The following is a 16850-nucleotide window of genomic DNA, read 5'->3' on the forward strand; positions in this document are numbered from 1 at the left end:
CAATCACATGAGCTAGAAATCTTGGAGTCATTCTTAACTCCTCACTTTCCTTTTCTATTAGTCTACTCCTAAAATGCCTTTCTAAATCTTACCTCTCCTTTCCACCACTACTCCCATTGCCTTAGCTCAGCCTCACCCACATTTTCTTCCCACAAGACTTTTTTTTTTCCTAATTCATCTTTCACATTGTTGCCAGGATTACCATCCTAAAACACAAAAGCAATAGTCTTTTTTTTTTAAAGATTTTTATTTATTTATTTGACAGAGAGAGAGATAGTGAGAGAAGGAACACAAGCAGGGGGAGTGGGAGAGGGAGAAGCAGGCTTCCTGTGGAGCAGGGAGCCCAATGCGGGGCTCGATCCCAGGACTCTGGGATCATGACCCGAGCCGAAGGCAGACGCTTAACGACTGAGCCACCCAGGTGCCCCACAAAAGCAATAGTCTTATTACCCCATGCAAAAACCACAAGTAAGCCTCCAGTGTCCAATGAATAAAAGTTCAAACTCCGAATTAATATGAAAGCTGCTAAACAATCTGTTCCCACAATCTCTCAACAGTTTCATCCCATTCACTACCACCTCCCCTTGGATGCTGGATTGTAATACTTTTAATGTCCTTTTAAATATTGAGATTCCATAGCTCTAATGCTTTTTGCTTATAGATGAAAGAGACAGCAGTGTTCTCATTGAATATATCCCATTATATTGCTATCTTTACATGAACATCTATTATCTTGTTTGTGACGAGGCTTTAATCTCAGTCAAAATTCCTAGAGAGAACATATCAAGAACAGAATTGTAAAATGATCTCTTCCTAACCTTAGTAATTATGGCTGTTTTATATGTTTGGTAGCCAAAAGAAAGACATTAGCAGCTATTTATGGTTTGCTTTCTGATATTTTTTAAATATTTGGATTTTATGAATAAATACTTCCAAAGATCTGAAATCCAAAATGCCAGTACATGTTACATTCTCCCCCTGGATGAATGAGAGGATCATTAGATACGTTACATTTTCTTTTTATGAAGTATTAAAACTTCAGGGAAGGTTAAAAATGTAACAGTTTTTTGAGGTAGCACTAAAGAGAAAACAAATATTTGACTACTTAATTCATGCAGCCTGGGTGAAATGACTGGACATACAGATGGTTAAATGTTAAATACAAAGCTAAGGGGGAAACCTCATGAAATATATTTGAGTATGCACTTCACTGAAATACATTAAAGGTACCCAAATCTCAAAATCTTTATTAATAAGGTAGAAAAAGATGCATGTTTTGGGGCATACCCAAACCCTTTATATTTGCTTTTGGAATTTGGACTCATTCATACTGTCAACACATGTACTCAAACAGTCTCCTCCTCCGTGTTGAAGTTGAATCCTTCCTGAGGAGACCATGCTGCTGACAGCCAAGAACAAAGTTAGGTGTTCCAGGGAAGCAAGTCTTGGGGTGACAGCCAATCTCCTCAAAGCAGAGAGTTCTCTAAATAATAAAGAGTTTTGTATTTTGTATTTTGGTATACAAGCAAACGCTTGCAGCTGGTTCCCCTATCGCACCACCACCACCACCTTATTTTTACAGTGTTCTAATCTTACTGGAGTTCTTACTTCAGGAATCTCATTACTCCAAAATGTTCCAGGTGTGGGATGGAGCAGGAAAGCAGAGAAGACAGGGAAGGGGGTAGTATAGAAATAAAAACAAAACAAAATAAAATAAAAATGGGGCAGGGAATTAAAGGCCCTTCTATTTCCTAGGCCTTATTCTTACTTTTAGCAATACAACTTGATGTATTCTATTCAAATTTAATACCTGAAAATGAGCCTTCATGCATGCATTGCTGACATTTTCAGTAGTAAGTAAATAGACTATCAAATTGAAGCCCCAGACATCAATTAAGATATCTGTGTCATCACTGCAGTTTTTTGAAAGAAAGCATATTCCCTGGAGTTTTATTGGTTGAAATTCTTTTATTTCTATTAGTCTCCTGCATTTCACATTTATCTTTGTAATAAATTAGTTTTGATACAGTTTGTTAACAGATCCTAAAAAACCATTGCACAACAACAATTTTGGAATACTTCATTCCCTGCCTGCAATACAGGAAATTTCCTCTTCAACAATACTTTTTATAATAAAATGCAAATCAGTAATTGATTTGTTTAAGTAGAGTTTTAGACAAAATTAAAGAGTAATTTCTCAAGCTCTGTAGTTCACTTATCAGTAGTAAATGAAAGCTAAAAATATAGGAGAGTAATTTGTAAAGCATCATTTTCTGATGTCTAGTCTAATAATTATACAAACCTAGATTTTTCATATTCTTTTTTTTAGTTTTTTTAAAGATTTTATTTATTTATTTGACAGAGAGAGACACAGCGAGAGAGGGAACTCAAGCAGGGGGAGTGGGAGAGGGAGAAGCAGGCTTCCCGCCAAGCAGGGAGCCCAATGCGGGGCTCGATCCCAGGACCCTGGGACCGTGACCTGAGCCGAAGGCAGACGCTTAACGACTGAGCCACCAGGTGCCCTGATTTTTCATATTCTTCTCAGTGTTGTGAGGATCATTCTTCTCAATGTTGTATAGATCAAATCAGACAAACAGTATTCTCTTCTTACTGGTAAAGTTTTTCATCTCTCTCAAACTCCATTCACTACATCCTTGGCCACTTTAATTTGTCCAATCTTGCAATACTGACAAAAGCTAGGGTGAATCTCCACTTTTATTTTTCAGAAACATTTTGACATGGCATGGTGAAACCATGTGAAATACATCTGCAAAGCTGAAAAAGATGTATTCTAACAAATGTAATGGTAGGTATGAAAAGTGTCTCTGAAATTGACATGAAATCATAAGCATGTCAGAATAATTCATTGCCATGAATTGTACTCAATTTTAATAAATGGGTTCAAATTTGACAAAGTCAGTCTGTAGTGCATCTAATTTCCTTTATGTGAGATATCCATATAATAAACTGTATTTGACAGTGGGAGATGGATGTTAGAAGATGCTGTGGAAAAAATAGCAGTCAGTGAGAATCTACCAAACTTACCAAACTTAAAAATCCATAAACATGTCAGAATAGAAGGTTACAAAATGAGAAAAAACATGGAAATTTTGGTAATGAGAACTGGGTGGTACAAAACTAGGTGAAATGACTGAAAATTACATGTTAAAGGAATAAAGATATCAGGTTAGGTTTCTAAGCTAAAGGACAGAATAGGCCTTTACTTTGATAAAAAGTCATTACTTAGGAACCAAGTGAAATGATCAGTGTGATCATGAAGGAGAACAGAATATGCGACCCCAAAATAATGTACTTTGTCATGTGGATTATTTTGAGCTGAAGGCAATCAAGACCCAGCCGACTCAAAAACTTTTACCTGTCTCTCAACTCCCTAAAATCATTTAAATGGGGGTCTGGCCCAGAAAGAGAGCTATTATCAGAGATCACTCTCTTATCTGAAAGATTTTCCTGCATGCGAAGGCAAACATCTGATAATCGAACACCCGCTCTTCTCATCTTTCTATGAATTGCCCTCCTCCCCTTTGAGACCCCAAGCCCTATCCCATTCTTTAGCTCAGGATGGCATTTAAGCCTCAATTGCCTGACTGCCTTCAGGTCTCATATTTATATGGAGCTTCTGTGCCTACGAAATTAATTTTTTTTTCTCCTATCAATCTTGTCTTTTGTCAATTTAATTATTAAACCAGCCAAAGAACCTAGAAGGATAGAAGAAAAATTTTTCTGCCCAACAATCATTTAGTCAGACAATCCTGTTCCTTCCCGCCCCCCCCCCATCAGGATTGTTATCAGGATTCAATACACAGCAAGTCGGTAGTAATGTTATTGTTACTGTTACATACATGCCTCAAGGGCAAGGTTTACTCTTTTGCATTATTTATAAACCCACTTAATGTTTGGCACAAAGCTCTGCATATGAATACTACACGCCTAAAGAGCAATGATGATAGGTGTCTCTGAAATTTACATACAAAATCATGAATCTGTGAAGTCATACTGTAAAGTGCTCTTTTTAGGATTCAGCCACCATTTGTTTCTCAGTGTGGCTAGTCAAGAATAGAAGGTGAGAAGGCAAGTGGAGAAGCTCAAGAAATGACAGCTAAAAAATAATTTAGATAAAACCAAAACCAAGGAAAATTATTTTCTAGCTTTTTTTTTTTTTTTTTTTAAAGATTTTATTTATTTATTTGAGACAGAGAGAATGAGATACAGAGAGCATGAGAGGGAGGAGGGTCAGAGGGAGAAGCAGACTCCCTGCCGAGCAGGGAGCCCGATGCGGGACTCAATCCAGGGACTCCAGGATCATGACCTGAGCCGAAGGCAGTCGCTTAACCAACTGAGCCACCCAGGCGCCCTATTTTCTAGCTTTTAAAAGGGCCTGGAAAAGCGCTTCTTGTATCTACCTGAATGTAAAGCATGCAACACCCTACTCCAGAACCTCTGCAGAAGGAAATCATCAGGCTACATCTACAGAGGTGACTTGTCTGCAATATTTGCTGAAGAAGATTTCGATAATAACCTTCTGATATCTAAATGACTTGTATTAAAAAGACAGTGACTAGCTGTTCCATCTTCACTGAGATCAAGCGAGAAGGTGTGGGCTTATATAGCAGGAGAGATTTTGGAAAGGATTTAGCTAAGAATTTCACAGTGCAGGTAACTGCTCATGGCAACAGATTAGCCAGGGAAGGTATGACATAGCTTCTTTGAAAGTGCTTTGAAACTGTAAAGATTCTCATCTCATCCTGAAAAAAAATCACTTCTCAAGCTCTTCTTTAGCCCTCTAAGATTTTAAGATTGTAAAGGGCCAAGTAAAATTACAGTTATAGAGAACTTATAGGTTATATTTAACCAGAAAAAGCCTATTAATAAACTAGGAATGCCACGTTTCCTATCAGTCAAATATCAAGCTTCCTTTAAGTTTATTATTCAGTAACAGATCGATAAAATTGGCACTAATTTTTCTGCAGCTGAAGGTACAGCAAGGGATTTAATACCTTCAATAATAATTTAAAATATCTTCAATAATAACTTCAAAGAAACTAATGTCAAGAGGTTTACTAATTCCTGACAAGAAAAAAAAAACACACAGTTTTAGAGAACATTGGCGTGACATACTAGATATATTTTCTTTAGAAAATCACATCAAATACCTACAATACAAAAACAACAACAAAAAAACCCACATGTCCTAAACCCTTTGGTATCATTTTAAAGAATTAGTAATAAATGTTTTCCATAGAGAAAGTTACAAAATGTTTCTGTCAAGTATTAAAAATAATGAATACATGAGTTGAAAAGTAATTAACTCAAAAAGTATTTCTTAAGAATTCTCTTTGAATGAGGCTCTTATGTAGTAGTCAAAATCAATTTAATCAACTGTTATCCTGTATAAAAGGCTGGAAGAATTCAGTAGAAATACAGAGAAGGTATGAACTAATCCTAAGATAGCGCACTTAAAGAAAGTTAAATCAAAAATTCAAATCAAATTTTTTAGTTTAGGTAGTGTACTTATGATTATGATATACAGGCATCCAGGATCCAGTGCATTTACTTTCATAATCAACTTACTTCAAAGCACATTCTACTGATGTCAATAAGCCTTTACTGTCTGCCATTTCTGTTCAGTCAACTCAGTATTATTTTTGCTTTTGATTTCAAGTGCCCATAATGTATTTCATATTTCAAATGACCTGGGGAAATGAAGCCTTCACACCCCAAGGTGTTTTTACATTCTGACAGTTTCCAGTCATGCTCTCTCCCCCTGGAGGGCTCAGTCTACGCTCAACCAGTATCTGCTGACTGACAAATTTCTATGTCTCATCTTAAACTTTTCATCCTCCTTTCAGCCTATTTTTTCTAGTTGCCTTTATCTCTGGTTGCCATTTAATAGATCATCAAAATCACGAAGGGAATTTGTTAAAAACAAAGACAGTGACCCTCCTCAGATTCTGAATCTGAATCTCCTAGACTTGTGTCTGGGACTTGGACTAACAAGCAAGCCTTCTGCCAGTACCTAAACTAAGGGACTCCCAAGCTTTATCAGCTTGAGATTGTACTTTATGACATATCTATCTAAAATTGAGTCCTGAGGCGTCTGGGTGGCTCAGTCGGTTAAGCGGCTACCTTCGGCTCAGGTCATGATCGCAGGGTCCTGGGATCGAGTTCCGTATCAGGCTCCTTGCTCAGCGGGGAGCCTGCTTCTCTCTCTCCCTCTGTCTGCCTGCCACTCCCCCTGCTTGTGTTCTCGCTCTCTCTGTGTCAAATAAAGTCTTAAAAAAAATAAAAAAATAAGATTGAGTCCTAGGATACATTCCTTAGGACCTCAGTCTCCCTATAGTATTTAAATTAATTGTCACCAAAACCCTAAGCAGTGAGAATTACTGTTTCTATTTTACACAAGAGGATGCTGAGGCTCAAAGAAATTAAGTATTAGGTAGAGCTATGAGCACCGCCAGCATACTGTGTAGACTATATGGTGGGATGAAAAAGACAAAAGACCCAAAAGTGAAACTTACATTTGAATCCCAGGAGGGCCACTAATGCAGCCTGATCTTGCCATTCAGCCTCTCTGAGCCCCAATTAATCACAGAAAAATGGTGACTCTAATGCTGACCTTTGTAGGTCATAGCATATCATTGTCACTCAAGAGATATTAATCCATTTCCATCTGCAATTCTATTTTTTCCTTATTATTTCCTTAAGCCTGAATGTATTTTAAAATGCTTCTTTTGGCCTATTTACTTCTGAGTAGAAATACAGTCCTACCTTTTAACAACCTTATTATTAGATGTTAATCAGTTATCTAAATATGCTTATTCAGGAGGTTGATCTGTAATGTAAAGCAACATATCAAACCTGTTTAAAATGGAAATGATAGGAGAATTTCCAAAATTAGGAGAATATTAAACAAAAGTAAAATTATTAAATAAAATTATGATACAGCCACACAGTGTAATAATATGCAAGCACTGAAAATTATATTTTTTTAAAGAACTGCTAATAACATAATAAAATAAAAACACACAATAGGACATGAAACTATATTTATTACATAATTCCATGATCAAACGTGTGTACAGAAGCATATGTATGAACATATGTACCTGCAATTGTGTCAAAAGAGAGAAAGGAAATATGCCAAAGTATTAGTAATAGTTCTTCCTGGCTTGACTAATTACTTTTCTTTTTGTTTTCTTCTTTGTAGTTAGTTTGGATTTCACACATTTGCTATAAAATTAAGTATACTTTTTATAATGAGAAAAAGTAAACCTCATATAAATGAAATATATAAATAAAACAAAACAAAACATGCCATAAAGTGAGCAAAATGAGGCAATGCTAGCATTTGCTTCTTTTTACCTTGAGGTCGTAATGAGAATATATTTCTTACAAGGGTTTCTTTAATTTCTGTTATACCCAACACTGTAAAATGTTCAAAGAAAGATAAAGATCCTCTCAGATTACACACATTTTAAGTTTCTCTCAGACCATATTTGCCTTCCATGAGAATTCTACAAACACAATATCTGCAACAGAAGGTTCTAAAATCAGGGAACAAACTGTTCTTAACTGTGTGGGGTAGTTTCTCACTTACACAGAAGCCAGCCTTTCCCAAAGAAAACTGCAATGCCCCCACCCCAACATTTAGTACAAGTCTACTCTCTCCTGGGCACTGTTCTAGGTCTTCCATTTTCATTATTCTTCTCTCTATGGCCTTGGGCAAATAACTTGACCTTTCTGTGCTTCTATTTCCTATATAAAATAGATAATAGTACCGATTTGATAAGGCATTTTTATTTTGAAGATTAACTCGGTTGATATTTAGAAAGCCCCGAGAAGATAATCACAGTACAATAGTAATAATAATAACAATAGGTATTATTTTTAACCTTAACAACCATGTTTAAAGAACAGGTATATAATTGCCTCAGACAGCTGATGAGGACACTGGGACCGAGAGTTTAGGTTATCTCTCATCTTATGTGTGCCAAGAGTCAAACGCAACTTTCACCGACACCAAAGCCACCACGTATCCTTGAAATCATCATGCAACAGACAATATTCATATATAGTCACAAACCTATTGTAAGCCAGACACAGAAACCGAGCAATATTGGACAAGACTCAGTTGTTGCCTTCAGTCTAGTGAAGAGAGCAGGCAGGTCTTCAAGCAGTAAGTATGGTGGCAAGGATGAGAATATGAGGCTGTAATAGCAGAGAGAAAGGTGCTAAGTGTATCGAGAGGGGTTGGGCAAAGCTACCTGGAAGAAGCAACTCTTCAGCAGAGATCCGAAGAATGAGTCAGAGTTAACCAGTAAGCTGCTGAGGAACAACAATCAGTTGGCATTTGCTCCCTGGTGTTCTGTGCTGGAACTCTGGAGCTGCCAACGCTAACTTCATGCCAGGTGACAAATGATCTGAGTGCCCACAGCTGCAGCTGCCGCTCTATACCCTCTCCCTCCTACTTCCATCATTAATGAGCCAGAGACCAGAAAAGAATACATCTTAGTAACCAAGAGCTCTTCTGTTAGCCTTTGGTCCAGAGATACAAGAAACGTTCTTCACTCCTGTTAACAATACAGCTACAGATCCTTTATTATTTTCCTCTAGCACTTGCCAAAATAGAAGTTTGCTGCTATGAACTCTCATTTTTATTCATCTTGGTAGCAGGTTGTTGTATGCTCATAAATATACTCATTATAAAAAAATACATGATGGGTGCCTGGGTGGCTCAGTTGGTTAAGCGACTGCCTTCGGCTCAGGTCATGATCCTGGAGTCCCGGGATCGAGTCCCGCATCGGGCTCCCTGCTCGGCAGGGAGTCTGCTTCGTCCTCTGACCCTATCTCCTCTCATGTGTTCTCTCTCTCTCATTCTCTCTCTCTCTCAAGTAAATAAATATAATCTTTAAAAAAAAAAACACATGATTTTTTCTTCCAGGAACAACTTTAAAGCATGTCAGTGCCCTAAGGTCCCTTAAGGTTAATTCTTGCTGCTAGGAACACTTTTGATTTGCCCTAACTTTCAGCAGTTCTGACTTTGGAATAATCTGCCTGCATTTACACAAAAGCCCAGAGACAGGTGTGCCAGAAGGTATCTCTTCCAGATGTAACTAGCTTTACTGAGTGAAGGCAAGGTTTGTGCCTTTATAGATACCTCTGTATTTCAAATATTATTTTTAAAAATCTCATTTCAAACACTTGATTTAAAGAGAAGCAAACTTTCCTTGCTGCTGTGGTGTGTCATTTTCAGTACACAGAGCTTTTAGAAAGACTTCCATTTTGCCCCTTAGAAGTCACTGCTATATGTTTGAATCTACTTATTTGAATTTGTGAGGAAAAAAAAAAAGAATTTAATCTTTATTTAATTGTCAGAAACCAAACTTCAGTGCTGTTTGCAACTGGCAGTATGTTTAGTTTAACAGGGAGATTCAAAAGAAGTATGGAAACGGTTTCTTTCCTTTAAGGAGTTTACAGTTTGGTTGGAAAGGCAAAAGAAATCATGTTAAACTGACTCAGTGACACTGACTATAGAAAGCAGCGACATGAGGACACCAGAGGAAGAAGAAAACTTTTCTCTATACTAAGAAAAAGGAGTATAATACGGAATCTAGTAGTAGAATATTTTCATTATTGTGTATATTTTGTATGTGTATATTTTTGAAAGCTAGCCTTCCAAAGAATAAAGAAAAAGCCCCCAGTATATTTTCCAAGGCACTGTATTTGTGTCTTTCAAAATGATCATTTAAAGAAACTTACATGCTCTCCTAAAACAAGTTTTTAAAAAATTTAAAGAATCTTGCCAAACTAGCTCCACTATATGAAGAGAAATCTATTTCAATTGCTATAAAAAACACAACAGCTTTAAGTCAACCACTAGGGGGAAAAACCTGCAGTACACACTGCAGTATGTTTCTCCAAAACTGAATATCCAGCTTTATTTGAACAAGATATGCTTCCCCTAATCCATTAGTCTCCTGGCCAAGCCATGCCCTAGGGCTTAGAATAAGGTAAAAATCCTAGGTCACTATATGTTACCATCTCCTCTTGCACAGGCTAAAAATAAAGCATTAGCAGCATGTCCAATAGGATGGAGACCAAGACTGGTGTGAAAATTTGCCGTATTGACAAGGATGAGAGAAAAAGCCTGACTCTGTGCTCATTAGCTCAAAGTGAATCAAATCCTGCATCCTCAGTTTAATTAACACATATAAACCCCATCAACATATATTTTTAAACAGAGAAATTCTATCCTTGCATATGCATTTTTAAATGAATCATATAAAAGTAAATTATGATATATAAGTTATCCTCACAGAAAGAGGTCTCTCTTGGGCAAAAGGGGAAAATCCAGGTGTTTATTTTTTAATGTTGTTGGTTCAAGGACACTCTCTTTTGGCTTTTTTTTATTTGTATGACACTATACATTCATTTATAATCTAGTTGAGTGAACCATATTTATAATTCCTTTAAAATGTCTATTTATTTTCATTTAGTATCATCCTTTCAAATGACAAAAAAAAATATTTTCTTCACTAATTTCTTCACATGTGCCGGTCACTGCCCATAAAAGCTTTAGATATTATTACACAGGGATAGAGAAAAGGATTACCTCCGTGTATGAGGGCTGGGACCCCAAGCATGCTACTTCAGTGCCCCCTAAAGCTATGGAAGCAAAGAGCTAATGCTCTCCTAAGTGATAACTTTGCACCCCCCAGAAATATAAAGAGGCTCTGGAGAGTATGACCTGTAGTAAGTTGCAGACTACCAGATACTGGAGGCATTCACATAAGAAGGTAAATACATACTACAGGGTGCAAAGACATTCCCCAAACTCTTCAGCTGTTTTCCTGACTTTATTTGTTTAATATGTGTTATATACCTATTATATTTCTACTGTAGAGATATGAAAACAACCTGGTGAATTCTGCCTGAATATTTACACAGTTTATAATTATCCTAGTAACCCCTTTCAAAATGTAAAGGAAAGACTATTCATGTAAGAGGTTAAAAACAGATTAAGATTAAACATCGATAGTGGCTATTCTAGGGAACTTGCTTTTCATTACCTGAGCCATAAGGGGAATCAGCTGCAACAATAGTTCTATAGAGCTGGTAAATTTTGAGGATGTTCATCATTAATGAGTAGTAGGGAACCTAAATGTAAATAATACAGAATCCTGGCCTTATCCCCACTTTACCATTCATTCACTCATACAGTAGATACTTTTTCCAAGAAATTTCTAGGTTCTGTGGATGTAATAATGAAAAAGATTTCCATATCTTGGAACTTATATTTTAATATGGTAGATATACAATAAGTAAATCATAAAGTTATTGTAAAGCCTCACACTGGCTCTTGCTATTATGCACAACACTCAATATTTCTGAAAGAGTACTTAATGCCTATATTGTTAGTGGCACTCGGGATAAACTAATGATGAAAACCCAAAATGTTCAAGGTCATCTCTAACACTGCCCCCTCCGCCCCACCACACACACACCTGTATAATAATATCTCCTACTGCTCACTCCCGAGTTCAGTGAAGAAAGCAGTACCCAAGACAAACTAAATTCCTGACTGGACATTATCTTTACTCACCAAAATTGATCTTCCCACCCATCCCTTGAGAGGAGTACCTTATAATATAAAGTCCCTAAGTCAGATTTCTCCCTCCACTTAAGTGCTATACACCTTGGGCTTACACCTCTCTAATAGCACTTATTTTGATTTGTATTTTCTTATATATTCATGTTCATAAAAATGCCCACCTCGTCATTTGACTGGCAGCTTTTTGAGGGCAGGGACTGTTTCTAACTTTTCTTGGTATCTCCGGCTTTATTTGGCATACTGTCTTAAACAGGTCTCAATTCATATTTCTTACGTTGAATTGTGTTATATTTGTTCTGTGCAATGGCAGAACATAAAATTCAATACCTGATTCAGGTACAAATCTGTTACAAAGGAATACATACAAGTTTATAAGTAGCCTAACATTAGTTTTAGAGTCATAATACTAAGAGTAAAGCCTCAGCCTCTGTAATTTCCAATGCAGTTCTGAAGTTTTGGGTCTTTCTGCCGGCTGACTAGTTTCTAATATAAACTCCCAGTCAGAACTCCCATTTTTTGAGAGCTCTTGTGCATTCCAGCTATAGTAACCTCAAGTCTAGGGAATCTAGATTTATATATCTATGCATTCTATTTCCATATAAGCACTTCAGCCAATATTTTATGTTCAAAATATAAGAACCAAACTTTTCCTCAGAATTTAAAAGCACAAAATAAGTGCACAACTGAATGAAACTTGGGAAATTTAAAATGTAACACTGAAACAATTCAAAGAATTAAGGTCTTTAAATTCAGATTTACTTTTTTAGCAATAGATGATCTTCACACTAAGTTATCTAGATAGAAATACTGTGCATGAAGGTGTGAAAAATCTATCCATATGCAACACATGCATTTTTATAACTGTGCAATTATTCTGCATGTAAGTGACATATATATGTTATCGTCTACACATAGACAACACATGTTCACATGGCATATTAGGCCATACAAAATGTACATACACAAGATATGTATTTTTCATCATTAGTATTTTCATAGCTACACAATATTTTTTCTAGCACACAGATATGAAAATCATTCATATTTTACAGGTGTGTTTATGTCTACACCTATAGGTAGGTAAAAGTGATTTAATATCTAGTCCACCGTAGTTAAACATATATTGTTTTCTATTGTCTTTTATAAGTCCTATCTGGTAAAACCACATGGTAATATGGTTTAGGTTTACTTCTTTCTTTTCTCTAACAAAGAAAACATAAAAGTATTTTGGTGCCATTATCATGTTTTTCTTTACACTATTAGATCATATTTCTACCAATAGACAATGTTCTGGAAAGCTTTTATTATATCATGTTGGAAAATGAAAGATTGTGACCTCAAACCCCCATGATCCAGGTGAAAATGAAATGAGTGTATACACGTAGGCACAATTCAGGACACAGAACGTTTGGTACACAAAGAATAATGAGACGGGTTCCTACCTAGCACAGTTACAATTCAGTAGTTTTCTCTCGCACGTACCAGCTCAGCTGCCCACGATCCACGCTGCTTTTAAATACTACAAAGCAATTTACACTCCAACTGCCGCCCGCTTAAGTTCTTCTTTTTGCGCTCAGAAATGGAAATACTTGGACAGTGAGTGATGCCCTGTTGCAGCTGCCTCTCCGAGTGCTTCAGCAACCCACCTCTGAGCCGCGCTGGGTTAAGCCCCTCCGCTCCAAGCTCATTCTCCCCACCAGCCGGCAACTGGTCGGCCGCTGGGCGGAGAGAACGGGCACCAGGGCGCCATCTGGAGGCGCCTCGAGGCAGCTGCACAAACTTAAAACAACTAGGTGGAACAAGAATGTCAGCAAATTCTTTGGTAAATAAGCATACTGTTTTATTTACACTTTCCTATGCATATTTTTTTAAAAGACAAAAATGCAAGAAAGCCTCATTTTGTTGCCTATGAATGTTCTATTTCTCTCATACTTCACAGTAAAGTAAAAACTGTGATTTCATTTATATACGAATAACAAGAGACAGCAAATTATTTTTGTTTCTTTTTGACTTATCTCAAAGAAAAATAATTAACACTGGACACTATCAGATGTTTCTGGGATTTTGATATATAACAAAAAGGCAGCATTCCAAAAGAAAAATCTATTCCTCTGAACTAACACAATGCAAGTGTGTTAAACATGCTCTGCTACTTTAAAAAATTACAAACCCTACCTCTGGAAATGTTTAGTGTGTTCCTTATCAGTGCATTACACTGACTTGAGTATGATAACAAGAAAAAACAGTTTCGGTTATAGTTCATTTGATAAGGTGTTCATAGGACTTAAACATTTCAACAAAAGCTCCTTGAATTAATTTCCCTCTAAATATCTCCCTAAGCTTCTTTCCCTTAAAGAGGATAATTTGTATACCTGAATGAGATATAAGCTTAATTAATTAATTGAATAGAGCACTTAAAGGCTTATCTACTGTGATATGCATTTAGAAATGTGATTCTTGAATGTTTCTTTATTCCCTACAGATCAAAATGAACGTGATTGCTATCCCCATCCCCCACTCTACCTCATTCCTACTTTGGCCATGCAGAAAGATTTGGAATTTCACCTCTCCGTTAAAATTAAAATTTGACTTTGAAACTATTTAATAAAAGACCCATCTATAGTGATTGTATATTTTTCCAGGCAATTGTGGACCAGAGCTTGTTTATATTCTATGTGGGGGCCCTTTTGAGAAACAAATATTCTTAATCACTTCAATTTCAAATCAGTGTTTGAGAATTTCTGGCAGGATAAACATAGAAAAAAATATTTCATCTCAATTGTTTATTTTCATGTGTTTGATAAATAAATACATTAGCTTTTCAAACATATACCATTAAATATTTTCTAAAGAAAAGTAAGATTTTTCTTTTAAATAGAGATAGTATGTACCAAATATTCAAACTATAATTTTTGTGAGTTTGTAAAGTCTCCCAAAAACTTATGTGGTGAAGGGATTAAAAAGAATGTTAACTTTTTATGTGTATGTCTCTATACCCTCAACTCCTAGCACTCTAGAATATGAAAACATATTAGTTAACTGACTCCTAAATTATATAATTTATATGCTGCACTGTGGTTGTACAGAATTTCTTAGAAAGGCAACATACTCAAATATACAGTTTAAGATTACAAGCAGAATAAATAGCATTTGGGAACTTACAAATAATAAGGTATTAAACACTGACCAAACACAGATATGTCCAACTTTTACAAAGTAAAATGTGATACATGAACATTTAGATGTAACAAACAGATCAGGGGATAATTTTTCCCACCATAAATGTTTTGACCTTACAAAATCATTCTTTAAGTAAAAACTCCCCATAATTTATAGAATGATTTTAATGAAAAATAACTATTTGCATGCATAACAAGAAAAGAAAGTGAGACTTTAATGAGAGGAATAGCCATGTAAATTTCACAGCCAAAGACACTATGTGTATTGCTCATCAGAATAAAAAGCTGAAAACAATAGGAGTTGATGCAACATGCAAAAGAGATGATTATGTGGCTAGGGCAGGAGGAAAAGCACGATGGCCATGAGGTGTCCCCTGAAAGAAAGTCTAAAGTAAGTCTTAAGACACTGAGATAAGAGAAAAAATATATATATAAAAAAAAGAGTAAATTCCCCCCCCAAAATATACTTGGAAATAAATAAGGAAGTAAATTTTTCTATTTCCACAATTTAGCATGTAAAACTCAAAGAAAGCAAAAAAGTCCACGTCAAAGTCCCACATGGGGCTTAAGGAACTAAAATAACATGGGGTCTCTAAATATTTGCCTTTTACTGTAAACTAGGATAAAGGATCTATGTTTATGTTCTATTGCTAGTTAACAAATTACCAATCTTAGTGGATTAAAACAAAGCACATTTATTATTTCACACTTCCTACAGGTCAGCAGTTCAGGCATCACTTAGGTAAGTCCTCTGCTCAGTGTCACAAGGCTACAATCTAGGTAGCAATTGGGCTGTGTTCTTTTCTTTCTCTCTCTTTTTTTTAAATATGAACCAGAAATTTTATTGCAGAAATTTGGTAAAGGTTCCCATTGGGTGGCCCCTGTTCAAGTTGGACTGGGGCCCTCCATCTGGGGTTGGGCAGGTGAAATAGAAAAGGGTAGAAGTAGTATGTCTGGACCCAGGGCCTCAGAGCTGCAAGATGATGTTGGGAGCCAGGCTGCAGGTGAGGCCTATACCCTTTGGTTCCACATTCAGGGACTTCACTATACCATCCTCTACCACTATGGAGAACCTCTTGAGCTGGCGATTTCCAAAGATAGACACCAATGAATCATCTAGTAACAAATCTGTTTCCTTCCCAAAGGTCCCAGTGGAGTCAGCCAAGAGCCTAACCTTGCCTCCTGAGTTGTGAGCTGGTCCCCACACTTCAGTCACAAAAACATCATCAACACTCAGATATGCTGCCACCTGAACCCCGTTGGCCTTCAGAGCCTCAGCCTGCTCCACAAACCCTGGCAAGTGGGTCTTGGAACAGGCCGGGGTAAAGGACCCAGGGATTCCAAAAAGTACCCCCTTCTTGCCCTTGAACCGCTCTGTCAGGTTCACCTTGTGCCCAGGCTTCCCTTCTAAAACCACCACTGAAGGGATGGCATCTCCCACCTTGACTGGGGCCATAGCTGAGGCAGCACTGCTGAAACTGAGGCCCCACCAAGTGTCTACTCCCTGCTTTGTTGCCCGCACCCACCTGCTCCTGCCGCCACCCATGCTGCAGACTGATGGCTGCAGTCCAGACAAGAACTGAGTCTGCGTGGCTGCCCAGAAGGTACAGTCCAGCCAGCAGCATGCCCATCCCAAAGCAACTGGTCTATGTTCTTATCTGGAGACTTGGTTGGGGAAGAATGTGTTTCCAAATTTAACCAGGTTGTTGGAAGAATTCATTTCCTTGGATTCTTCAAGACCACCAGGAGAACGTGTTTTCATTTTAGGGAGGGCACTACTCTCTCTTTTAAGGACATTCACCTGATTAAGTCAAGCTGACCCAGAACAATCTCCCTTCCAATTAACTCAAAATCACTGATTTGGAACTCTAATTATATCTGTAAAATCCCATAACCTTTGCCATTTTCTCTGGATAAAAAAAAGTCACAGGTTCCATCCACACTAAACTATGAAGATGAGATTACACAAGGATGTGACACATTGGGGGTCACCTGAGGGTGTGTCCGCAACAGGATCTCTGTGCAGGCACATGGGATTTCTT

At 37.1% G+C, this 16850-nt stretch overlaps 1 protein-coding gene across 1 annotated transcript; it reads right to left on the reverse strand.

Moving 5' to 3' along the window:
* Nucleotides 1-15644: 15644 nt before the first annotated feature.
* On the reverse strand, nt 15645-16358 carry LOC110591726 (peroxiredoxin-5, mitochondrial-like). Its single transcript, XM_044914929.1, has one exon. The coding sequence runs from the start codon at nt 16352-16354 to the stop codon at nt 15776-15778; it is 579 nt and encodes a 192-aa protein (XP_044770864.1). The 5' UTR covers nt 16355-16358; the 3' UTR covers nt 15645-15775.
* Between the last annotated feature and the right edge of the window lie 492 nt (nt 16359-16850).

Source organism: Neomonachus schauinslandi, chromosome 1 (assembly GCF_002201575.2).
Source record: "Neomonachus schauinslandi chromosome 1, ASM220157v2, whole genome shotgun sequence".
Taxonomy (NCBI): Eukaryota; Metazoa; Chordata; class Mammalia; order Carnivora; family Phocidae; genus Neomonachus; species Neomonachus schauinslandi.

What these genes read in the sequence shown, in the direction of transcription:
- LOC110591726 (XM_044914929.1), bottom strand. Translation starts at nt 16,354, where the DNA reads ATGGGTGGCGGCAGGAGCAGGTGGGTGCGGGCAACAAAGCAGGGAGTA.